The sequence below is a fragment of the Podarcis raffonei genome, chromosome 5, assembly GCF_027172205.1.
Source record: "Podarcis raffonei isolate rPodRaf1 chromosome 5, rPodRaf1.pri, whole genome shotgun sequence".
In the NCBI taxonomy this organism is placed as follows: Eukaryota; Metazoa; Chordata; class Lepidosauria; order Squamata; family Lacertidae; genus Podarcis; species Podarcis raffonei.
Window position 1 is genome coordinate 38940071 of NC_070606.1, and position 20246 is coordinate 38960316.

Sequence of the window (20246 nt, forward strand, 5' to 3'; positions counted from 1 at the left end):
ACTGGACAGGACTTCTTTCTGACACGGTTCATTCCTGAAAGATCTTGTCCCTGGTGAAAACTTGTACAGAATTTCACCTGGGGGCTATGTTCTCTACAGCAAAGTTACCTCAAACGTTTATTGCTAGTCTGTAGCAGCATGGTGGTCACCACAGTACAATGTTGAACACACAACACCACTATACAACATCTGATGCATCTAGGCTACTTGAGGTGTATACATCCTAAGGGAAGACAGAATTACAAGGACACCTTTGAAGTGCTGCTTATAAGGAAGGCCTTGTTCTCAAGGAGGTGGCAAACATGTGCCTGGAATGCACTACTTCAGACTGCTGGCAGGGGGAGCCCACATGATTCCTCAATTCAAAAAAGTCATGTGCACAAAAAATTGACATGTCAAAAACAAGCGTTCTAGGCTAGCTTTCTATCAGGCATGCCAGTTTTTTGCTTTGCTTTGTTTTTGTATGGAATAGCATTTAATCAAGTAACCCCCCCTGAAACGTGAAGTGTATACAGGTGTACAGCAAGAACTAAACCCCTAACAATACAGTATTTCTTGCTGTCTACAAGTACAGTGGTACCTCGGTTTAAGAACAGCCCTTTTTACGAACGATTCGGTTTATGAACTCCACAAAACCAGAAGTAGTGTCCTGGTTTGAGAACTTAACTCGGTCTAAGAACATAATCTGAATGGTGGAAGGGCACTGGCGGCATGAGGCCTCATTAGGGAAAGTACACCTCGGTTTAAGAACGGTTTCGGTTTAAGAATGGGCTTCTGGAATGGATTAAGTTTGTAAACCAAGGTACCACTGTAATAGGAATGCCCATTGCAGCTCTGCACATTGTAGATTCATACCGCCTGCATGTTTCCTTAAAAAAATCATCTTCTTTCTGAGTTTCTAATTCACAGCCAGCAGCCTGGTTTTCTTCTTCTCAAATCATCCTAAATGCCACAATCCGCGGGCCACTAGAGATGGCAATTCCTAGCAGCAGCTTTAAGCAGATCTCCATCGGAAACGGAAGATGCTATTGCAATATTGTAAGCTACCAAGACATCTTGTCCAACCCATGTCACTAAAGCAGCATCCTACACGCTTGGACATTTGCATGGGAGCTGTCCACAGGTTGAAATTAACCACATATACCGCTTCTACAATTCCACTATCCACTCCTCCTTGGCTCACACCAGCAGCATAACCCACTCACTTTTTTTTTTTCATTTCTATGAAGTGCTTTCATAATCAGCTGGAGAGGGGCACTAAAAGTACTCTTGAGCCAAAAGATTTCCAGAGGACTTCAGAAACACCACTCAGGAATAAGAGATTTTATACAATACACAGCATTGGCCTATAATGAACAGGGGTACAGAATTAAAGGTATGTGCTCATAAGCCACGATCTACAAACCAGTTGCTTTGTGAGTTGGAACTAATTTAAACCCAACCACTGCTATTTGAACTGGGGAGGGGTTTTGGGGGGGCAGAGTGCCATCATTGTGGGAGCTGTACCCTGTTGGCAGTTTGGTCTGAGCTTCTAGAGAGCATCTTGAGCAGACCAATGACCAAGTGAAGCTTGATTAAGTGCATGATCATTGTCTAATGACTTGAATTTACCAAGGAGCCATCACAGGTCAGAATGCCAGAAATAGGATCTATATATCACCTCAATGTTTTCAATGGAGTTGGCTCATACATTCAGCTATGAAGTATGAAGAAATAAGAAATCGAATAACATATATGCATGATGCAAACCATACCTAAGAAATCCTCCCCATATTTCTCCTAAAAGCCTAGCATCCCAGGTCCATAACTAGTCTGCATTTCTAAATGGTGTGAAATTAAGACCAGTCCACAGCAATGCAGTCTGGCAGATGAATCAGGCTGCAATCCCAGGCACACTTAACCTGAGAGTCAGTGCCATTGAACTCCACCTGAGTAGACCTGTATATGTATCCACATACCATCTCCTTCACCTGCCCTCTGATAGGCACTACCACCACCACTCATCTGACAGTTCCCATGCCTGCCTTCCAATATACTTACAGCATATCTATTTGGCAGGCAAGTGGTTGATTGACTTTCCTTCCCATCAGGAACAGACCCACCACTACATTGTGATAACAGAGGAGCGATCTTGTCCTAAGCTGCGAGGAGCTCTGAAGACTCTTTTCCAGGAGCACGTTAGGTCTACTATCAATGCAGAACACTCTCAGGTAACAAACCCTCTACTTGACCTACACAAGACCTACTTGACCTACACATCCTTTGCTTCTCCTAATAGAAAACTGACAACAATGTTTCCTAGGATTCCTTCTGAGACATCTAACTTTGGACCGTGATTTCTCTAACCAGATCCCAAAGTGGCATCGCACACACACACACACACACACACACACACACAAACACAAACAAAAAGTGCAACTAAGAAAGATGCATGTCTCTGAATGGATGCTAATAGGAAACTCACAGCCCATTAAGGACCACAGACAGGGACTTCATCCTTTCCCCTCCCACAACCAGCAGACAGGGAATGGGCTTGCACCAGCTGAAAAAACCTACACTGGGAGAGGACGGATGTTTTGTCCTGGAAACATGTTCTGCCATGATCCTCAGCTGGAAATGCGTGTGAAGTTTATGGTTCTCAAGTCTCTGTCTTGCTGCTTCCGCTGCTTTCTCTTCCCTGCTTCAGAGGATGGAAATAGAGCTGCAAGCCATCCACTGGGTGCACAATAGGCACCGTTTGCATCTTAGGGAAGTGTGCTGTGGCCAGCTCCCAGCGGGCTGTGCTGACCAGTTCAATAGCAAGCAACTTGAGGACCATCTGGGCCAGTTCTTTGCCTATGCAATTTCGGACTCCCCCACCAAAGGGGATATAGTGAAAGCGGACAGGGCCAGCTCCTTTGTGCTCTTCCCGCTCCTCCGGTGGCACCCAAAACCGCTCCGGGTCAAACATGTCTGGTGGAGTCTGATGGATGCTGGCGGTCTCGTGCGTGTCCCGAATACTGTACATCACGCTCCAGCCCTTGGGAATCTGGCAGCCCTGCAGGAGGGAGACAGAACAAAATCAGCACCAGAGACAGCAACCTGCAGAGGGCAGCCTGCAAAGGGAAGGAGAAAGGAAGCGACTTCTAGACTAGAGCATCCACAAAGACAGACCCCCATCTTTGAGGAAGCCTCACAAATTCAACTCACCCGTACCATTACCCTTGAGCAGAAACTCAAGCCTATTAAGATGTTAAGAGACCTATAATGGGCGGTGCAGAAATACCATGGTATCAGTGATGTGTGAATCACAACTTCAGGGAATGTACACTGAAGTATTCAAAATCCCGTTTAACAGTCGAATAGAAATGGGTATGCAACAAATATTTGACAGAAAACCTGTTAATTTCACCCCGCCACATCGACCTCTATCTTTGATGAAGGGTGTGGGTCTTGCAACACCTTGAGAGCATGCTAATCCTAAGAGCCAGGCAAGAATAAATCTAGCTGACACAGCACCTAAAGACTACTCTGCAGCAATGCTTACAATATTTGGCACATAATTTAATTCTTATGCAGTGTGACAGCTCCCATTATTGGTGAGGCATAACTAAAAAGTGATTTCAGGCAGCAGGGCTGGGGAAGACCTCTGCTTGAAGCCCAACTAGATGGGTCTTCAGGCTATGTTAATATTCAAGGGGTGTACAACTTTCGGATGCACATTATCACACTTTCTCTACTATCTGCACATATGCAGGCAGCCAAAGGCAACTTAACAAGCATGTGGTGCTATTTATTGCTTTGAGGTTTTGTGACAATCAAGTCGTATGTACATTTTGCTAAATAAATGCATACTGGACGGCACCTTCTATTTAATGCTATAACAACAACAAGATAAGGCTTGATCCAGAGCCCACACTTTTCTGGGAGTTTATTTAAATATATAAATGAGACTACTACTCCATGTCCTGCACAAGAGGTCATTGATTTGGCATGAATGTTTTGGGGGGGGGTTGTAATGGGAGCAATTTCCTCTTTAAGGCCTGCAATCAAGTTTATTTGAAATGGTATCTGAGCTGATTAAAAGAGCAGTTTAGTAGTTCTGTGAGCCACAGCTTTAGGCGGAATCACCTAGAAAATTATAACTATGAGGAGTTTGTTGCAGCTATGGAGAGTTAGGTCCCTTTTAACCCTGATGTTAAATCAAGTACTTTGCAGGGAACACACTTGCAGCAATCTTTCAGTTTATGAATCTTTAAACATTCTTCAAGCACAGCTTCCATCGCCGACCACTACTCTCCCCAGTAGATGCTCCAATTGCAATACTTGTAATGGCAGCAATCATGCTAATTGGTCTAATGAACATCCAGTGTGGCCATATTCATTTTGGTAAAAGGTAAAGGTAAAGGACCCCTGACAGTTAAGTCCAGTCGTAGACGACTCTGGGGTTGCAGCACTCATCTCGCTTCCAGGCTGAGGGAGCCAGCGTTTGTCCGCAGACAGTTTTTCTGGGTCATGTGGCCAGCATGACTAAGCCACTTCTGGGAAAACCAGAGCAGCGCATAGAAACACCATTTACCTTCCTGCCAGAGTGGTACCTATTTATCTACTTGCACTTTTGGCATGCTTTCAAACTGCTAGGTTGGCAGGAGCTGGGACCAAGCAATGGGAGCTGAACCATGTCGCAGGGATTCAAACTGCCGACCTTCTGATTGGCAAGCCCAAGAGCCTCAGTGGTTTAGACCACAGCACCACCCGAGACCTGAACAATTGCACCCTACCAATCCCCAGCTGTCTGTCTCTTGAGGCACCTGTCTCAGTAATCGGTTCTATGGTTTATTCACTGAAATTTGATGGGACCTTCTTCACAACTCCTTTCATTCTCACAAGCCATCCCAGTTAGCTATCTACTACCAGGGTCTCATGTTCATTGTATCTCTCCCATGCTTCCCTGCCCAACCCCCCATTCCAGTTTCTGCACTCTATCAATCATACTTTCCCACAGCAAACCCCAGGGGCCATTAGGTTTTTAACTTGTGAACCCCAAGTGCCCCTGTTGTTTCTTGCAACATCTTTTGTCCCCAAGTAGGATAAACACATAGCATCACTGGGAAAGGAGGGTGTTTCCCATGATCCCTATAAAGGTGGCTGCCATGGCCCCTATGAAGTGGTCAGACTAACCTTGTCAAACCCAACTCAACCCAGCCCAAATTCCATGCACATCCACAAAAGCAACCCACGCAGCAAGCCGCACAACTCACATCCAGTTCAAAGGTTTGTAAGGCTGTCCTATAGCCTCCGGACACTGGGGGCAGCAAACGTAGCACTTCCTTGATGACGCAATCCAAGTACCGCAGGCGGCTCATGTTCTCCAGGGTCAAGTAAGACTGACAATAGTGCTCATGTCTTTCCAGCTCGCCGAGGACTTGGTTTGCTTCTTCTTGTTTGGCTGCTGAGCAAGGGCAGTTTGTAGTCTCATGGACAGTTCCTTGGGCTGCTGTAGCAATGGGACCCAACTTAGGGACTCTGACTTCCCTCTTTGTCTCTCTGTCTAGTTCTCCTTTCAGCCTGGGAGGAAGAGGCGGATTGGAATCCCTGTCTTTGTTCTCTTTTCCATGGGTGACCAGAGTCTCTGGGCAAGACTGATGGTTTCTCAGAGAATCTCCTGCAGCGCGGCAATGGCACTGCCCGGTGAGATCATGGGACACCAGCTCCTGCTGAATCTTTTTTATGACCAAGGGGTGTTTCAGCAACAGGAGGATCATGGAAGTAGTAGCACTGGCGGTGGTGAAGAAAGCAGCAAAGATCAGTTCAATCGCAGACTCCTGCAAGATAAGCCATTGGGAGAGAGATTAAATACTCTCTTTTTTGGCATGACACCCACAAGCTGTTTAAGACAGAGTCCACTTGTGCGTCCAAGTCAAGCAGGCACACACATTGTGATTAGAATTCAAGTATAACATTGTTAGAGCTTTCAAGCTGGGGGGGAACCAGAAAACTCACATCATTTTTTGATTCCAACCTGGCCTGGAAAACATGAGCATCCATAAGAAATTGTTGAGGTGACAGTTTTGGTGATCAGAGCCATGGGCATAGCCAGGATTTTTGTTGAGGTGGGACAGCCAAAGTTGTGGAGTTGTTGTTGTTTTTTAAAAAATAATAAAATAATAAATAATAATATTTGAGGATCTAGCTGTCCACCTTAGTTACATCATGATCAGAGCTACAGTAAGGGGTTAATTACTTATTAAAAAATGGCTCCTCATCCCAACTGTCTTGGGCTACCAATTGCATCAGTGAATCATTCCTTACAGGCTTGTGCAGTCCATACTTGTTACACATCCAAGCAGTGGTACAGCTGGGCCTAGGACCTTGGGGCAGAAGCTTGGGGCTCCACTCAGCAGAAGGAGGGAGTACAGCATTTTTAAGTGAATTGATGCATGTTACCATCTAAGGATGGTACCATCTAAGGATGCACGTTACCTCCATAAGACTATTAAATCCAGAATCAAGAGCCCCTCTCCATCCATTAAATCCAGAGTCTAACCTGTGACACTCTGGATGCTGTTGGACTACACCTCCCATCATCCCTGACTGTAATCCCTGGCCACTGGCCTCCTGGCTGAGGCTGATGGGAATTTGAGTTCAGGGCCAGACAACCCATGAGGCCAAGTGAGCTGACCACCTCAGGTGACAGGATCCATAGGGGCAGCATATCCCCATGTCAATCTTTCTTATATCATTGTTTAAGCCAGGCTTCCTCAAACTCAGCCCTCCAGATGTTTTGAGACTACAATTCCCACTGGTCCTGCTAGCTAGAGATCATGGGAGTTGTAGGCCAAAAACATCTGGAGGGGCGAGTTTGAGGGAGCCTGGTTTAAGCAACAAATGTTGAAAAGTTTCTCCTTATGCTGAAAAGAAAATATGAAAATTATGTGTGCTCCAATCAATCTCTTTTTGCATTCACAGGAGAAGTGGGGAACTTGTGGCCCTCCAGATGTTGCTGGGTGACACCTCCTATCACAGGAATTCCTAACATTTGGCCCTCCAGATGTTTTCGACTACAGTTCCCATCATCCCTGACCACTGGTCCTGTTAGCTAGGGATCATGGGAGTTGTAGGCCAAAACATCTAGAGGGCCAAAGGTTGGGGATGCCTGTCTTATCATCTCTGGACACACTGGCTGGGGAAGATGAGAGTCCAACAACATCTGGAAGCTGCAGGTTCCCCATCTCTGGCTTACAGAATAGACCGATTCACACACCATCCTAGCAAAGCCAATTTGCCAAAATAGCCATGCAGATGGGTAATCGTTGACTTCAGTGAAGTCACCACCTATTACAGCGGAGTCAGCATGGCATGGCACATACTTCATTGTCTGGAAAGAGGCCTTTCTAGTTTAGACAGCTGCTTATGTCATATGGAATCCCATCAACCAGCTCATGTGGTTCTGTTTATCGTTTGGATCCTGGAAACACTTACTCTGACCATTCCAATCAATTTCAATTGTCAAAACAAGAATGACTTAAAATTAAAATAAAAACAGCACAATCCCCAACTCTATTCTGTGCTTTAAAGATTACTCCTATTGATGTGGTTCCTGATGGGTGATCAGAGGCACAGAAAGAAGTCTCACTTCTTTGAAACTGATTTTTTACCTCTTCCCCTAAAGTGTGTTTGGGACTGTACTGAATTGGCCCTATTTTCAAGAAAAAATAGCTTCTGCTCAAGGCTGCTATTTATAATAATTCAGTTCAATATGATACATGGAGAAAGAGATCTGGTGTAGAGCAATCAAATAAACTCCACTTCAAACCATTTGCTGCAAAAATCTCCACACCCAGCCTTGCAGGGCTGCCATGAGTCCTGATTTTCCAGGCCATGTCCAGGATTTTGCCTCCAAAAATTGCATCTGGATTTTTTTCCCGGAAATCAGTCAAATGTCCTGGAAAACTGTCAATGGGGGTTAAACTGTGCCAAAAATGCCATCAAAAAAGCTTGGGGTGTCCTGGTTTTCACTTTTTGAAATATGGCAACCCTAAGCCCTGGATTCTATTCAGGATAAGTGCAGGAGGCCATATCAGATCTCCAGACACCAGATTCAGCACTCAATATATCCTCTTCCTTAGCTGAAATTAGGAAAGTTTTCCTTCTGTCAGTCCCACCCAGTGAAACCCATCTGTCCCTGTGGCAAGTGGGAGAGGACCGCAGTCACCACAATGACTTCTGGGTGCAGTACTGACATTCATCGGCTTGAGGTAACAGGATGCTGTCACAGTGCTAGAGCTCAGCAACCCATTTCTCCCTCACAAAGAATCCTGGAGGCTGTAATTTGTCAAGGGTGCTGGGAATTGTAGTTTTGTGAAAGGTGAAAAACCACAATTCCTAGGATGCTTTGTGTGTACTGCCAAGAAACCACTTCGAATTTCCCCAAGGAAAAGCGTAATACAACCATAATAAACAAATGGGCATGATCCTGATCCATGCCTGGTTCAAAGTCAATGTGAGTTAACTGAACACCACAGAAAAGATGCAGAGCAAAGATCATGCCAGAAGGAGTGGGAATAATTATTTCATCATATGTGGTTATTATTTCCATAATATGGTTGGAACTAACTTGGAAAGGTGCTTGGAAGTCCTGTGTCTTGCTTGTAGACTGTGTGGGATGGACCTAGAGAAATGACCTTTGCACATGGTCAGAGGCACTTACACCTTTACTACTTCTTTACATGGTCATTTTGGAAAGGACCATGTTTGGTTGTGTGAGCAAGGGGACAACTGTGGCCACTCCAGGCGGCTTAAAGGAAGTTACCTTCAGCTCCTGCATCGTAAATTCTTTGCCATGCTCCTTGGCACTGTTGATAATGAAATCCAGAGCGTCGCTGTGAGCCTCAGGATCCTTCTGCTTCAGTTTCTCCGAGATGGCTTTCTCCATGTACTCGTGTAGCAGATTCCTGGCCTTTATTCCCTGAAGGGTTCAGAGAAAAAACAGCAATGGCTAAAGAGAAAGGCACAGACGCAGACACACACACACACACACACACACACACACAGGTCTAGCCCCTTTGGAGGCCGAAGAAGTCAGAAGTCGCTTATTGCTTGGAACGTTCAGGCAATTTTTTACCGTACTTCTCCAGGTAGAAGCTCATTATAATTAGAAGCGGTGCTTAATATATCCTCTTCCTTCGCTGAAACGGGGAAAGTTCCTGTCAATCCCGCCCAACGTAACCCATAATCAGTGCAGTGAGAAAGGAAATCCCGAGGACTACAAAGCCTTCAGCCGCTGAGCTGCCAAATTTTGAAAAGGTGAACAATAAGAGGAAGCCGGGAACTCCAGCGGTGGGGGGTGGAGGAATCCGAGATCCTGAAAGTCCACTGGTTGCTAAAGAAAAACCCAAATGAATGGCACCACACCTCGCCCAAACTTACGCAAGACTTGCGTGTGTTTATGTGAATAATCCCAAATTATACCAGGAAGGGAATCGTTTAAAGCCTTAAATCGTAAGGCGTCGCAGCCGGTGCAATGGGAGCACGGATGAGACAGTGTTTAAATGGATCAGGCATGAACGACTTTCTGGAAGCAAAAAAAGGAGAAAGGGGAAGATATTCGAGGAGATCTCAATGCCTTTTCCTCCGCCACCAGGCAGCCACCGTGACCGTACAAAGGCACTCTGCATTGACAACGCCTTTACGCCGCAGGACTCAACTTGTTCCTGCCTTTTGTGCAATGCGAATGCGATCGTCTTAACTCCGAAGGAAAGAGTTCAAATGGGATTTCCCTCCAACTCAAAGAATGCTGTTTTGGATTATTGCTTTACTTGTCGGGAGAACCCAATGGATTTCTACGAAACTCGCTCGGGTGTGGGGGTGTGGGGGTGATGAGAGAGCCTTAGGCGATCCTATGGACCTGGGAAATCAATAAATAAGCCCCAATGAGCAGTGAAACTTGGTGCAGGTCTACTCAGAAATAAGTCCTGTTGAATTCAACAGGGTCCTTAGGCTGCAGTCATAAATCTCTGTTTACCTGGGAGTAAGACCCAGTGAATTCAAAGAGACCAAGACGCATTTAATTCAAAGGGACCTAGTTTTAGAGGAGAGGTGGTCGGCACTGCGCGACCCGCGGCCCGCGTCCACGGGCGCCGCCAAAATCCCTTCACAGCCAATAAAGGTCTTGAGCAGAAGCCGCAGAAAGTGCTCCGTTGCAAGGAACCGGGTGGCTTCGACCAGGCTTTGAATCTGGACCAGTAAAGAGCTCAGCCTGCCCAGTATCCTGTCGCTCAGGTTAGAATTGGCACCTGTGCTTTATGGGCTCCGCTGGGTTCCGAATCGTTTGGGGGCTAAATGCAAGGCTCTGCTCAGGTCAGGCAGCGCTCTCCCCTGACCTTTCCGATCTGGGAATGAGAACCAATTTGCGGTTCTGCCGCTTGTCAGGCAGAAAGAGCCTTTTTTGCGGTGGCCCCCTAAGCGTTGCGATCAGTGTTCCAGCACTGCCGCAGTTTGTCCCTTTTAAGCTGGACACCTTGGGCAATTCAGACTTTTCCAACTGAATTTCGCACCGTTCATTCTATATTAGAGTCAGTGTGCAACTCAACATATGTTGCAACGCGTGTGAATATTAAATCCATTTTTTTAAAAAAAAAACCCTTCCTTTTCAAAGGCTTTAGAATAGGCAGGTATTTTGTTTTAATTGGGATTTTGTGCCTTTAAAGTTTGGTTGCTGTCTCATTTGTGCTATAAAACTTAATTGCGTCCTGCTTGGGGGGAAAGCGGGGGGGGGGTTAAAATAGCCTACACAAACAAATAAGCAAGAGGTGCAAGGTGCCTCTGAGCATGTGCAGAATACCTTTCCAGCAGAAAATTATTCCAGCTGCTTGGTCTGAATAGAGGATGGGGCTCCCGAGAGCTCAAAGCCAGAACCTCACCCCACCTCCGACCCCCCAAATGGGCCAGAAAGGGGTCTTTCACTCACTCTAATACTTGCTATTGAGGAAAGCCGCCTTGGGACACCCATAGTCTTGAAAGGCGGCCTACAAAGATGTGAAATATAGTAATAAATAAGGTCTATCCGATGCAAAGGGTAGGGATACAGCCATAAACACACTTTAGACCGGGGGGTCTAGGATTGCGCTCATCAGTGGCATTAGCGGGACTTCAGAACGGATAGGGGTAAGTGATCATGGTCGGAATTAGTTCTTTGGATGGCGATGAGGATGGGGACACACACACATGCGCACGCAGCCCTACCTTCCGCAGCCCGCTGAAGGGGATGTTGAGCGGCAAGGAGAAGAGATTCTCCACCAGCTGCTCAAAGGTCCGAGCCAGCTCCTTGAACTGCTTCTCCTCCAGGCTGAGTCCCAGCAGGATCCGCGCGGCGATGCGGAAGGTCAAGGTCTTGGCGGAAGAATAGACGGCGACGGGGCCCGGCTGCCGGCACCAGCCGCGCAGTTCCCAGCGCACCACCTTCTGGATGCGGGGCAGGTAGCTCTCCAGGGCGGCGCGGCTGAAGACTCTGACCAGGATCTGACGCGGCGAAAAGAGAAGGGAGATAATCGCCGCGGGCGATGTAAAATTAATTGGGGGAGCGGAGCGGTCGCTACTAGGGACATCGTGCCCCAAAGCCCCAGGGCCATTTTTTCCCTTCACCAGTCCCCCAATTCTTTCCCCCATTCTGGTCTCTTGAATGGGCCAGTCGGTACAAACACGAGAACCGCCGAGATTCTTCCCCGGACTATACCACTTTGCGCCAGTTTGAATGCTGAGGTATGGGGTGGGGAAACTTTCCTAAGCTGGGAGACGTTACCTGTGTTCACTTATATGAGAGAGAGAGAGAGAGAGAGAGAGAGAGAGAGAGAGATTGTAAGAATGGGGGGTTGCAACCCCGGCCACCAGCAGTAGCCCTAAGTGGTATAGTCCTAGCAACAACCAAGAGAATTGCGTAATGCGTGGGTCCAAGGAGTGGCTACTGGAATCTGCGACAGCGCCCAGCACAAACTTCGACAGCCAGCTTTTAGCTATAGGGCTCCCCACCCCTAGATATTGCTGGACCGCATCTCTCATGGTTCCTTACCATTGGCCCAGAGGGCGCCTAGGCTCGGTTTCAGGCTCGGCGGCCAAGGTTTCCCTCCCCAGCGACGCGCCCCTCGGCCTCCTACCTTCCTGCGCTGGCGGTGCGCCTCGGCGCTGGCGTTGAGGAGGGTGTGCGAGCCCAGCAGGATCTGGGTGCTGAGCGGCCACTGGGCGCTGACCAGGCTGTGCTCTCCCAGCAGGATCTTGCGCACGTTGTCGGCGCCGCTCACACGGATCACCGGCTTGCCCAGCAGGTGCGTCTTGAACACGGCGCCGTATCTCTGCCGCCGGGAGCTGTGGAAGCTGGAACCCTGCACAGCCAGTCAGATAAAGAGAGGGATGGAGACCCAGGCCTGGACTCAAGCTTCGCAGACAGTTTGCGAAGAAAGTCGACGGTGTCTCTGAGGTAGTGAAGAGCGCTTTCCCCACTGGGCTGAGTCCTCGCAGCTGCTTCTTTGTGTCAAACATATCCTGGTCCCCCAGAAAGAGCACCAGCGGCCCGAGATCGCCTCCGAGGGGACTCAGAGTGCCTTTTCAAAGGCGGAATCGGTTTACTATGATTCCTAAATTTCAACCCTGGGACATGTGAAGAGTGTCTCTGAGCCTCACAAAAGTGCTTTCCTCCCTGCATTGAGGAACACCTCTGGAAGTGATACAGCCTTAGGCGCACCTGCTTGGGAATAAATCCCACTGAACTGACAGCTGGGCAAATGCGTCGTCAAATCATGCAATTGTAGAGTTGGAAGGGACCACAAAGGCCATGTAGTCAGATTCCCTGCAATGTCGGAACCCACGACCAGGAGATTAAGAGTCTCATGCTCTACCGACTGAGCTACCCCTGATTTGCCCAGCCCCCGTCCCCTCCAATTCGAGGGCTTTTGTTTTCCCAATCTGAGAAATGGGCGACTAGCGGTAGGACCTTCCTTTGAGCGGGACACCCTCGCTAGAACTCTTTTTCGGCGCCCTGATCATGTGCAGAGTGCCTCTGGGCTGAGCCCCGGCCCGCAGCCCTGGCTGCGCTAAGCCCAGGAGGCTCATCCTTTACCTGCCCCGCCCTGCCCTGGCCCGTCGCCCCGGTGCTCACCTGGACCAGCCAATGCAGCGTCTCGCCGAAGAAGGGCCAACCCATGGAGCCCTTGGGCAGTGGCAGGGCGCTGGCGCGGTCTCGGCTCAGGCTCCAGCGCAGCGCCCACAGGTGCCGCGCCAGCGCCAGCAGCAAGGCCACCGCCAGGCAGGTGGCCAGCGCAGCCTCCAGCCAGGAGAGCGCATCCTCAGAGGTTGCCACCGGCGGCAGCATCTTCGTGCTCGGGCTGGGCAGCATCGCCCGGAGGAATTCACTGGCAGACTGTGGCTTCAGCTGGAGAGGGAGAGAGAAGGGGAATATTGGAGAGGGGAAATCTGCTACCAGATGCCAGGGCATCCTACTCCGGATTAGGATTCCCATAGAGGTGGGTTCAACTCACCATACTGGAAGCAAAGAAGCCAACCCATCCCCAAAATGCCACTTTTTATTCAAAGATGCTTTTCCTCGCCACCCATCCATTAAAGTCCCCAAAGGAATCTTGCGCAAAGCTTGCGATCCAAAGCGAGTGAGCCCGCGCAAAACCTGAGGTTCAAACCGGGAGGGAGGTGTCAAGGAGACATCCAAGACACCTCTCCTGATGTGTCTCCCCCCGCCCCCCAAAAAAACATAAAAGGAAACCCAGCAGCGCAGCCACTTTGCTCTCACCTCGGCGGGGGTCTTTTCCCGTTTCCACTGCGCGTCTGAAAGAATCGCAACCTCCTTTGAAAGGATCGGGGGAACTACAGCGCACCGTCGTTTCCTTTTGCGGTCAGGGAGCGAGAGGGGGCCATTCTGCTCAGAACCGGCGTGCCTGGGATCGGGATCCCTCGGACCCACTTGCAAGCACCACGAGCCCCATCCTCGACGGTCAGCCCCTCGGCATCCAAAGAGGATTTGAGCGCCCAGGCTGCTCGCGCGTGGGGTGAGGACTCTGAAGAGGCTTCTTCTTCATCCCCCTCGGCCTTTCCCCTTCTCTGCCGAGCTGTCAAAAACCGCCGGCGCTCGGACGCTCCTTCTCCCACCCTTTGGGAGCATCCTTCGCGCACACCCCTTTTAACTATTCTCTGCCTTGCACAGATTTATATAGATATTGGCCAGCCACCTTCGCTGGGGGGGGGGGTGCGCCTGCTGACGTCTCCGCTGCATATTTAAAACGGGGGGCCGAAAGCGCTGCGATTGGCGCCTGAGAGGGTCCGCAATGAAAGGGGGGAGGAGGAGGAGGAGGAAAGCGCTGCTGGGACGGACCTCTCCTGTCTGGGGAGGGGGAGACTCGCCTCGCAGGTAACCCAAGAGCAGCCCACTGGGACCCTACCCGCCCCGCCTGGATTTGGAAAACCAGGCGTCTCATTGGAAGCAGAAGGCGCTGCTTGGACTGGCTCCGGGAGCGATGCAGGACTTTATGCCAGGAGAGCTGAGACCTGGGAATAAGCCCCCCGCCCCTACTGAGCAGGTTAAGGCAATCCTAGACAGGTCCACTCAGAAATGAGAAATGAGCCTTCCCCCCCGCCCTTGAATTCAGTGGGGCTTACTCCCAGGTAAGCGGGCTTAGGGTCGCCACAGGTTAGCTCTGTAATAGTGATTCAGAGCAGGGGCGCGCAGAAAGATCTGTGGGTAATAAGACTTCTTGATAACAAAGCAGTTAATTCACTTCAGTCAGCCCTTTCTAAATCAGCAACCTGGGAATCTGCCTTATACCAAACCAGACCACTGGTATATCTAGGTCATTTTGTCTACACTGACAGGCAGGCGCTCTCCAGAAGGCCAGAAGTCCCAGGCCTACCCGGATTGAACCCGCGACCTGTAAAGCGGATGTTCTATCACGAAGCTACAAAGGTTGTTACCTGGTGGGAGGAATTTGCACTTTCAGAAGCAGTGCGTCCCAAGGTGCTGTGGGGAGTTGCCTCTAGCTTCCTGGCTCCAGTTGGCGTATCTCCGGGTTTAAAAACTCTAAGCAGATCCCACCAGCCTGAAGTCTGTCAACATCTGGTTTACAGAAGATCAGACAGGAACACTCAGCTCGACGCCTAGGTGGCCTTGGGCCAATCATTCTTTCCCAAAGCTACATTGCAGGGTTGTTCGGAGGATTAAATGAGGGGAGGCTGGGGGAGCGGTGCCTCTATCGATCACCCCTCAGCTACTTGGAGGACAAGCGCAATGTACATGGAATAAACCAACTGGGTTTCTTCTGCCGCCCCAAAGAGGATGGCTAGGTGTTTTGTGGATTGGAAGCCGCAGGCGGCAAGCCACGCGTCTCTCCCCGTCACCCCCTGCAATAACCCCTCTGGGCCTACTTTGGTGGGGTGTAAAAGTTCCCTCCGTGGGCAACGGCGAAGCAGAGCTACTTCAGTCCGACGGAGTTGGGTCCTGTCGTTCCAGGAGAAGCGGGACTGCCATTTCAAGCAATATTAAAGAGAGAGGCGAAGACAGGGAGATGAAAGCCTTTGCTTGCTAACTCCCAAATATCACCCACAGGTAGCAATGGGGCGAGGCGCCCACGAGCTGCCCTGCAATCTGTGCTTCTTCTCTCTCACTTTAGTACGCGGATTGTAGCTTGTCGATTCCGGCCCCATCTCCATTTACGCGGGCCGGACTTCCAGCTACCTTAGCTTGGAGGTAGTGAGTAGGGTGAGTCCCGGGGAAGGCTTAGTAACTACACAACCCGCCCCAATCCACACAGCTTTCGACAGGGGGAAGTTTCTACTACCAACTCTGCACCGCTAATACAACGAATGCTAGTGATTCCTATTAGCAAATATTAATAATATGCACCCATGAAGTTCGCAAGGTTCTCTAATGCCTGTGGTTTGCGCCGCTTTCCTAAACATTTGCAGCCAAGTTCTGGGTGGGATGACGCCGAAGCCACGCATCTCTTTTGCAGAGATTCTCTTGGAAGGCGGCAATTGCTCAGCAAATTTATCTCGGGTGCAGCCGGCAAAATTCCTTCAAGGAACCGGCAACGGCAGGGGAACAGCTCTCCTGGAGGGATTAGCGAAGCAAATGCCGCTGCTTTCCAAGCCGCGTTTTGAAGTCACCTTCCAGCTAATTTGCGTCTGCTTTATTGAACATAAAGTTAGGAAATTACACGACACACGTGCTCTTGCGTGGGCGAAGGTCTTAGGTTGCATTTGTGGCAACAGTAGCGGTAAGGGAATTGAACGCTGATAAGTTCATGTAAGCAGCTTGGTGACCCCCCCCCCATTGTATCTCGCCTTTACTGCATATTGTAGAGGTTTATTGCACTTGCTTTTGTATTATTATTATTATTATTATTATTATTATTATTATTATTATGTCCCTCAACGAAAAGACCACAAAGACATGGCCTGCGGAGAGAAGACCCGAAGGCCACAAGCGACGAGCGAAATGCCATCTTAGACGGTGACAAGAACCTCAGGCTGAAAGACCTGAACGACTAGTTTTGAACCCTAAGGCACAGTCGGTTTTTCTTTTCCTGTTCAATCCAAGCGGGACCAGAAACATGCGGGTCCATTCCGCACACCCCATCCTCTCTCCTAATAGCCCAGTTCCGTACTCACTGAACTTGCTGAGTTCTGTCCTCTCCGTCCCCGTTTTTTGCACTTATTTATAATACTTAGACCCTGGCTTCGTCCCGCTAAGAGGCTCTATCTCAAATCACCTTCCTAGCCCCAGTGGTGCCCATAAGAATGGCTAACGAGTGACATTAGCGGAAAAAGCTACAGGATTTTCTCAATAATGGTCCTTTTAAAAAAAAAGCGTCTTTTCTACTTCCCAGATAGGGCTGCCCCTTAGAGATCCAGATCACAGAAGCATCTGTCCTTTGTGCTGGAGCGTGCGGGGCGGGGGGGGGGGGGCTGAAGAAGTGAAGCTGCACCACTTTCCCACCGAGGTGCATAAGTGCGTGGTGCCTCTTTCCCCGCTGCAGCGCCTGCCAGCTCCTGTGGATGCATAAAGCCCGGGTCTGCGCCTTCATTCAAAGTTCTTGCAGGATGTCAAGATCAGAGGACACCTTTCCCTGTTTCCCCTAATGTCAAGGGGACTCTCTGGCTCTCCAGCCATCTATCCTACACCCCAGTTTCCCTGCTGCATTTGTCAAGAAATGATTCCAGGTGCCCGGCTTGGCGCAAAGCAAGCGCGCGGGGCGCTCATCACGTCTCCCAAGACTGTGAAGGCCAAATTCCCGTCGTTCTGAGCTGCTCTGTTGGCTCGCTGAGTCTTTGCAAAGCCAAGATTGTTACAGGCGCGTCCTTAGCATGTAAGAGCAATTAGGGGCCTGGTCGAAAGCCTGTTCTCACAGTGGCCAACCAGATGCCTGTGGGAAACCAGTAAGCAGTATTCGAGCACAAGAACCCTCTCTGTGGTTTCCAGTAACTGGTATTCAGAAGCATTGCTACAGCCATCGTGGGTAGTAGCCATCGGCAACTTAGAATTTGTCTAGTCCTCTTTTAAAGCCATAGAGGTCACCGCTGCCTCCTGAGGAAGCGAGTTCCATAGCTCATCCTTGCGCGGCGTGAAGAGGCGCTTTCTTTGATCTGCCCTGAATAGCTTCGTTGTCCATTCGACCCTCTCATTCCCAATTCCGCCCCCCAATTGCTGGAACTTCAGCAGCAAGCTACCGGCCCCCTTTTTAGCCAGATCTGCAGGCCTCCCTCGCTAAGAAGCAAAAGAACTTACCCGGCTGCCTCATGAGGAAAGGTGGGCTGCAAAGGCCTTGTCGCAGGGCAGATCAAACCCTCCGAGGATGAGGCCAGGCTGGCCCCGTCCATGCCCTTTGGGGGCCATCGGTCTTGGCCAGCAAACCCGAAGCGACAGCTCTCTGTCTTCGGCTCCGATTGATCCTCCCGGCAGCTGCCCCCATCCCTTCCTTAAAAAAAAAAGGCACAACCCAACACCCCCAGAGTTCCTCCCTAAACAATGCACGATTGAATGCAGCTTCAATCTTGTCTCCTCTAATGAGAAAAGAGTGGGAAGAAAAGAGAGAGAGAAAATAAGCAAGATGCTCCGAGGTGCCCTGACTTTCCGGTCGCATCTCCAAGGCTGGTGGACTTGGCTGGGAGGGGGGGGGAATCTTCCCCGGTTGCACACTCCTTGAAATCGCGGCGGCTGCTCCCACAAACCGTAGAGGCCGCCTGGACAGGCAGGAAGATCCGAGGGCGCGGACGATCTCGACTGTGCCTGAGCCGAAGTCAGAAGGAGAGATTCGTTTGATCGAAACCCCGATGAGAGAAGGTCCAGCAGGCTGAGACGCAGCATTCCCCCATTAGAAAAAAAAATGAAACAAGCCACACCAAAGGGAGGGTAAGGTTTATATTACTATATTCGGGACTGTCCAAATAACTTAATACACGGAGCGCATGAAAAAAAGGAAAGAAAGATACATTCTTGATGCAAGTCCCTCGGTTCATTTGTTTTTTTGGAATTTAGGATACATTCGCTTTGCGTTTCGAACGAGGCTGCTCCAGTGCAGAAGTTGAAAATTGAGGGGGACGGAGTGGGGTGGGGAATAGCTAGTCCTAGAAACACCCAGATGGACACACACACACACAGACCTACCTACACAACTACACGCACAACATTGGCATCGCGCTGCCTTATCCCTTACCAGGCAGAGGAAACTTTGGGGGGGCGGCGCCGCGGGGGGTTTAAGAATTGTATATAAAAGTCCCGTCGCTCAAATACCCGAGAAAAGTCCAGTTGTTCAAAGACCACCAAGCCCGGAGTTTTGATTCAGGTAGTTTGGAAAGGCTCTCTACAAAAAAAGGAAAACCCTCTCCTTTTTTGCCCCCCACTACAAAAAAAGAAAAGAAAAGAAAAGAAGAAAATCTGGTATAGAAAACCTGTTGGATCTCACTTAAGGCTAATAATTTACAAATAATACAGGAGAGTGTGTGTAAATATATATATATATCATATTTATATTTATATTTAGAGAGACAGGCAACTATTGAAACAGAAAAAGTTCCTTGTTTTGGGAAATATGACCTCGGGGTTAGTGTAAGGAGCAGCAGAGGCGGATTGCGTGGCAATCTCACCCCCACCAAGTCATTTGGAAAAGGGGAGGGGGGAATCTTGAGGCGTTGCCCGCAGACCGCAAAGAAAGTTATTTACAATCCCTCTGTTGCATGTACAATTTGGCATTTTGCCTTGGTAAATTTACAGCCCTATTCCACCCCTACTAATGTGTGTGTGTGTGTGGTTGTTGTTGTTGTTTTCCTTTTTACAAGTTGTTGTTGTTAAGATAGCATTAATTGACAGCAATGCAGACGCTCAGGTTCTCTCCGGCTGTTTCCCTAGGCCGGTCCCTTTCACAGCATCTTTTCCAGTTGTCCATGGAGCAAGGACCCTAACCGGGGAGAGGCAGGCTTAGTTGTCGGCCTGCGCCCGCCGGTCTCCAGAAACGCCCGGCGTTCAGGAGTGCTGGGACATCCCGTTCACCAAGCCTCGCAGCTGCCTCACCACCGTCTCGATGAGCTTCTGCTTGTCGCGGTCGTTCTTCCTGAACTGGGCGAAGATGTTGTTCTTCTTCACGTCTTTCATTCTGAAAGCAGAACGGGAGAAAAGGAAAGAAACAGAATTTAAGTTAGTTCGTTCGTTTTCAAAAGAAACCCAAATTTCCTCCTTATTTGCGTTCGTTCCCAACGCAAAGGGCTTAATGCCCGCAGCCTCCCCCCCAAATGCGCAAAAAACGGCGCGCTCGGAACCTTTGAGGTTCTCAAGCAGCCGAGTTTATGGCACCAGCTTAATCCGATTTTCTTCCAATCGGAACGGCGGAAAGAGCAGTCTAGGCGAAAACAACAGAGAGACGCGTGAACTTCAAAGGCTAAAATATTTTAGGGTGGCATAAACTTTCCGGGACCCGAGTTCATTTTCCAAATCTGAAAATTCTGAGCTGGGATGACAAAGCAGGATTTTCCAGTGCAAACAAGACTTTTTTTTAAATGGGGGATGGAGGCTACCCTAAATATTATAGATGTGTGGAAGTATCCATGGAATCAAAGGGAATTCTGTTACAATCAGCTGGTTTTTAAGTTACTTGTACAAGGAACAGAATGCAGTTCATTGTAATTCGTATATGGGCCACTTCTTGTAACCATTAAGACACTTTAGTTTGGCTTGAGTTGTTTTTTGTTTGTTTGTTTTTTTAGTCAGCCTTCCTATT

At 49.2% G+C, this 20246-nt stretch overlaps 2 protein-coding genes and 1 long non-coding RNA gene across 9 annotated transcripts in view; 1 reads left to right on the forward strand and 2 right to left on the reverse strand.

Moving 5' to 3' along the window:
- Positions 1–874: 874 nt before the first annotated feature.
- Positions 875–14216, reverse strand: LOC128414061 (cytochrome P450 26C1). 2 transcript variants are annotated; one of them, XM_053388741.1, is made up of 8 exons: positions 13775–14216; positions 13509–13651; positions 13130–13402; positions 12132–12356; positions 11224–11499; positions 8792–8947; positions 5241–5804; positions 875–3037 (listed from the first exon to the last, which is right to left on the reverse strand). In XM_053388741.1, exons 2-8 carry the CDS (start codon positions 13509–13511, stop codon positions 2639–2641), a joined length of 1896 nt encoding a protein of 631 aa, XP_053244716.1. In that variant the 5' UTR covers positions 13512–13651; positions 13775–14216; the 3' UTR covers positions 875–2638. The 2 variants fall into 2 exon arrangements, with proteins under 2 accessions (XP_053244716.1, XP_053244717.1); XM_053388742.1 differs by lacking the exon at positions 13509–13651 and having other exon boundaries at positions 13775–14210.
- Positions 14217–18263: 4047 nt separating this feature from the next.
- On the forward strand, positions 18264–20184 carry LOC128414062 (uncharacterized). The gene is made up of 2 exons (XR_008330570.1): positions 18264–18385; positions 19382–20184. It is a non-coding gene; the product is annotated as an uncharacterized LOC128414062 (long non-coding RNA).
- Positions 18387–20246, reverse strand: part of EXOC6 (exocyst complex component 6) — a 97670-nt gene continuing 95810 nt past the window's right edge. For all 6 annotated transcript variants that reach the window (XM_053388736.1, XM_053388734.1, XM_053388735.1 and 3 more), the window contains one exon: positions 18387–19625. In XM_053388736.1, the coding sequence (XP_053244711.1) occupies positions 19496–19625 (130 nt within the window). In that variant the 3' untranslated portion in view covers positions 18387–19495. The remainder of the gene's footprint in view (positions 19626–20246) is intronic.

What these genes read in the sequence shown, in the direction of transcription:
- LOC128414061 (XM_053388741.1), bottom strand. An exon ending in CGCTGCATTGGCTGGTCCAG is followed by an intron (nt 12,357 to 13,129) that starts GTGAGCACCGGG and finishes CTGGCTGTGCAG; the next exon opens with GGTTCCAGCTTCCACAGCTC. An exon ending in CGCACCGCCAGCGCAGGAAG is followed by an intron (nt 11,500 to 12,131) that starts GTAGGAGGCCGA and finishes TCGCCGCGTCAG; the next exon opens with ATCCTGGTCAGAGTCTTCAG.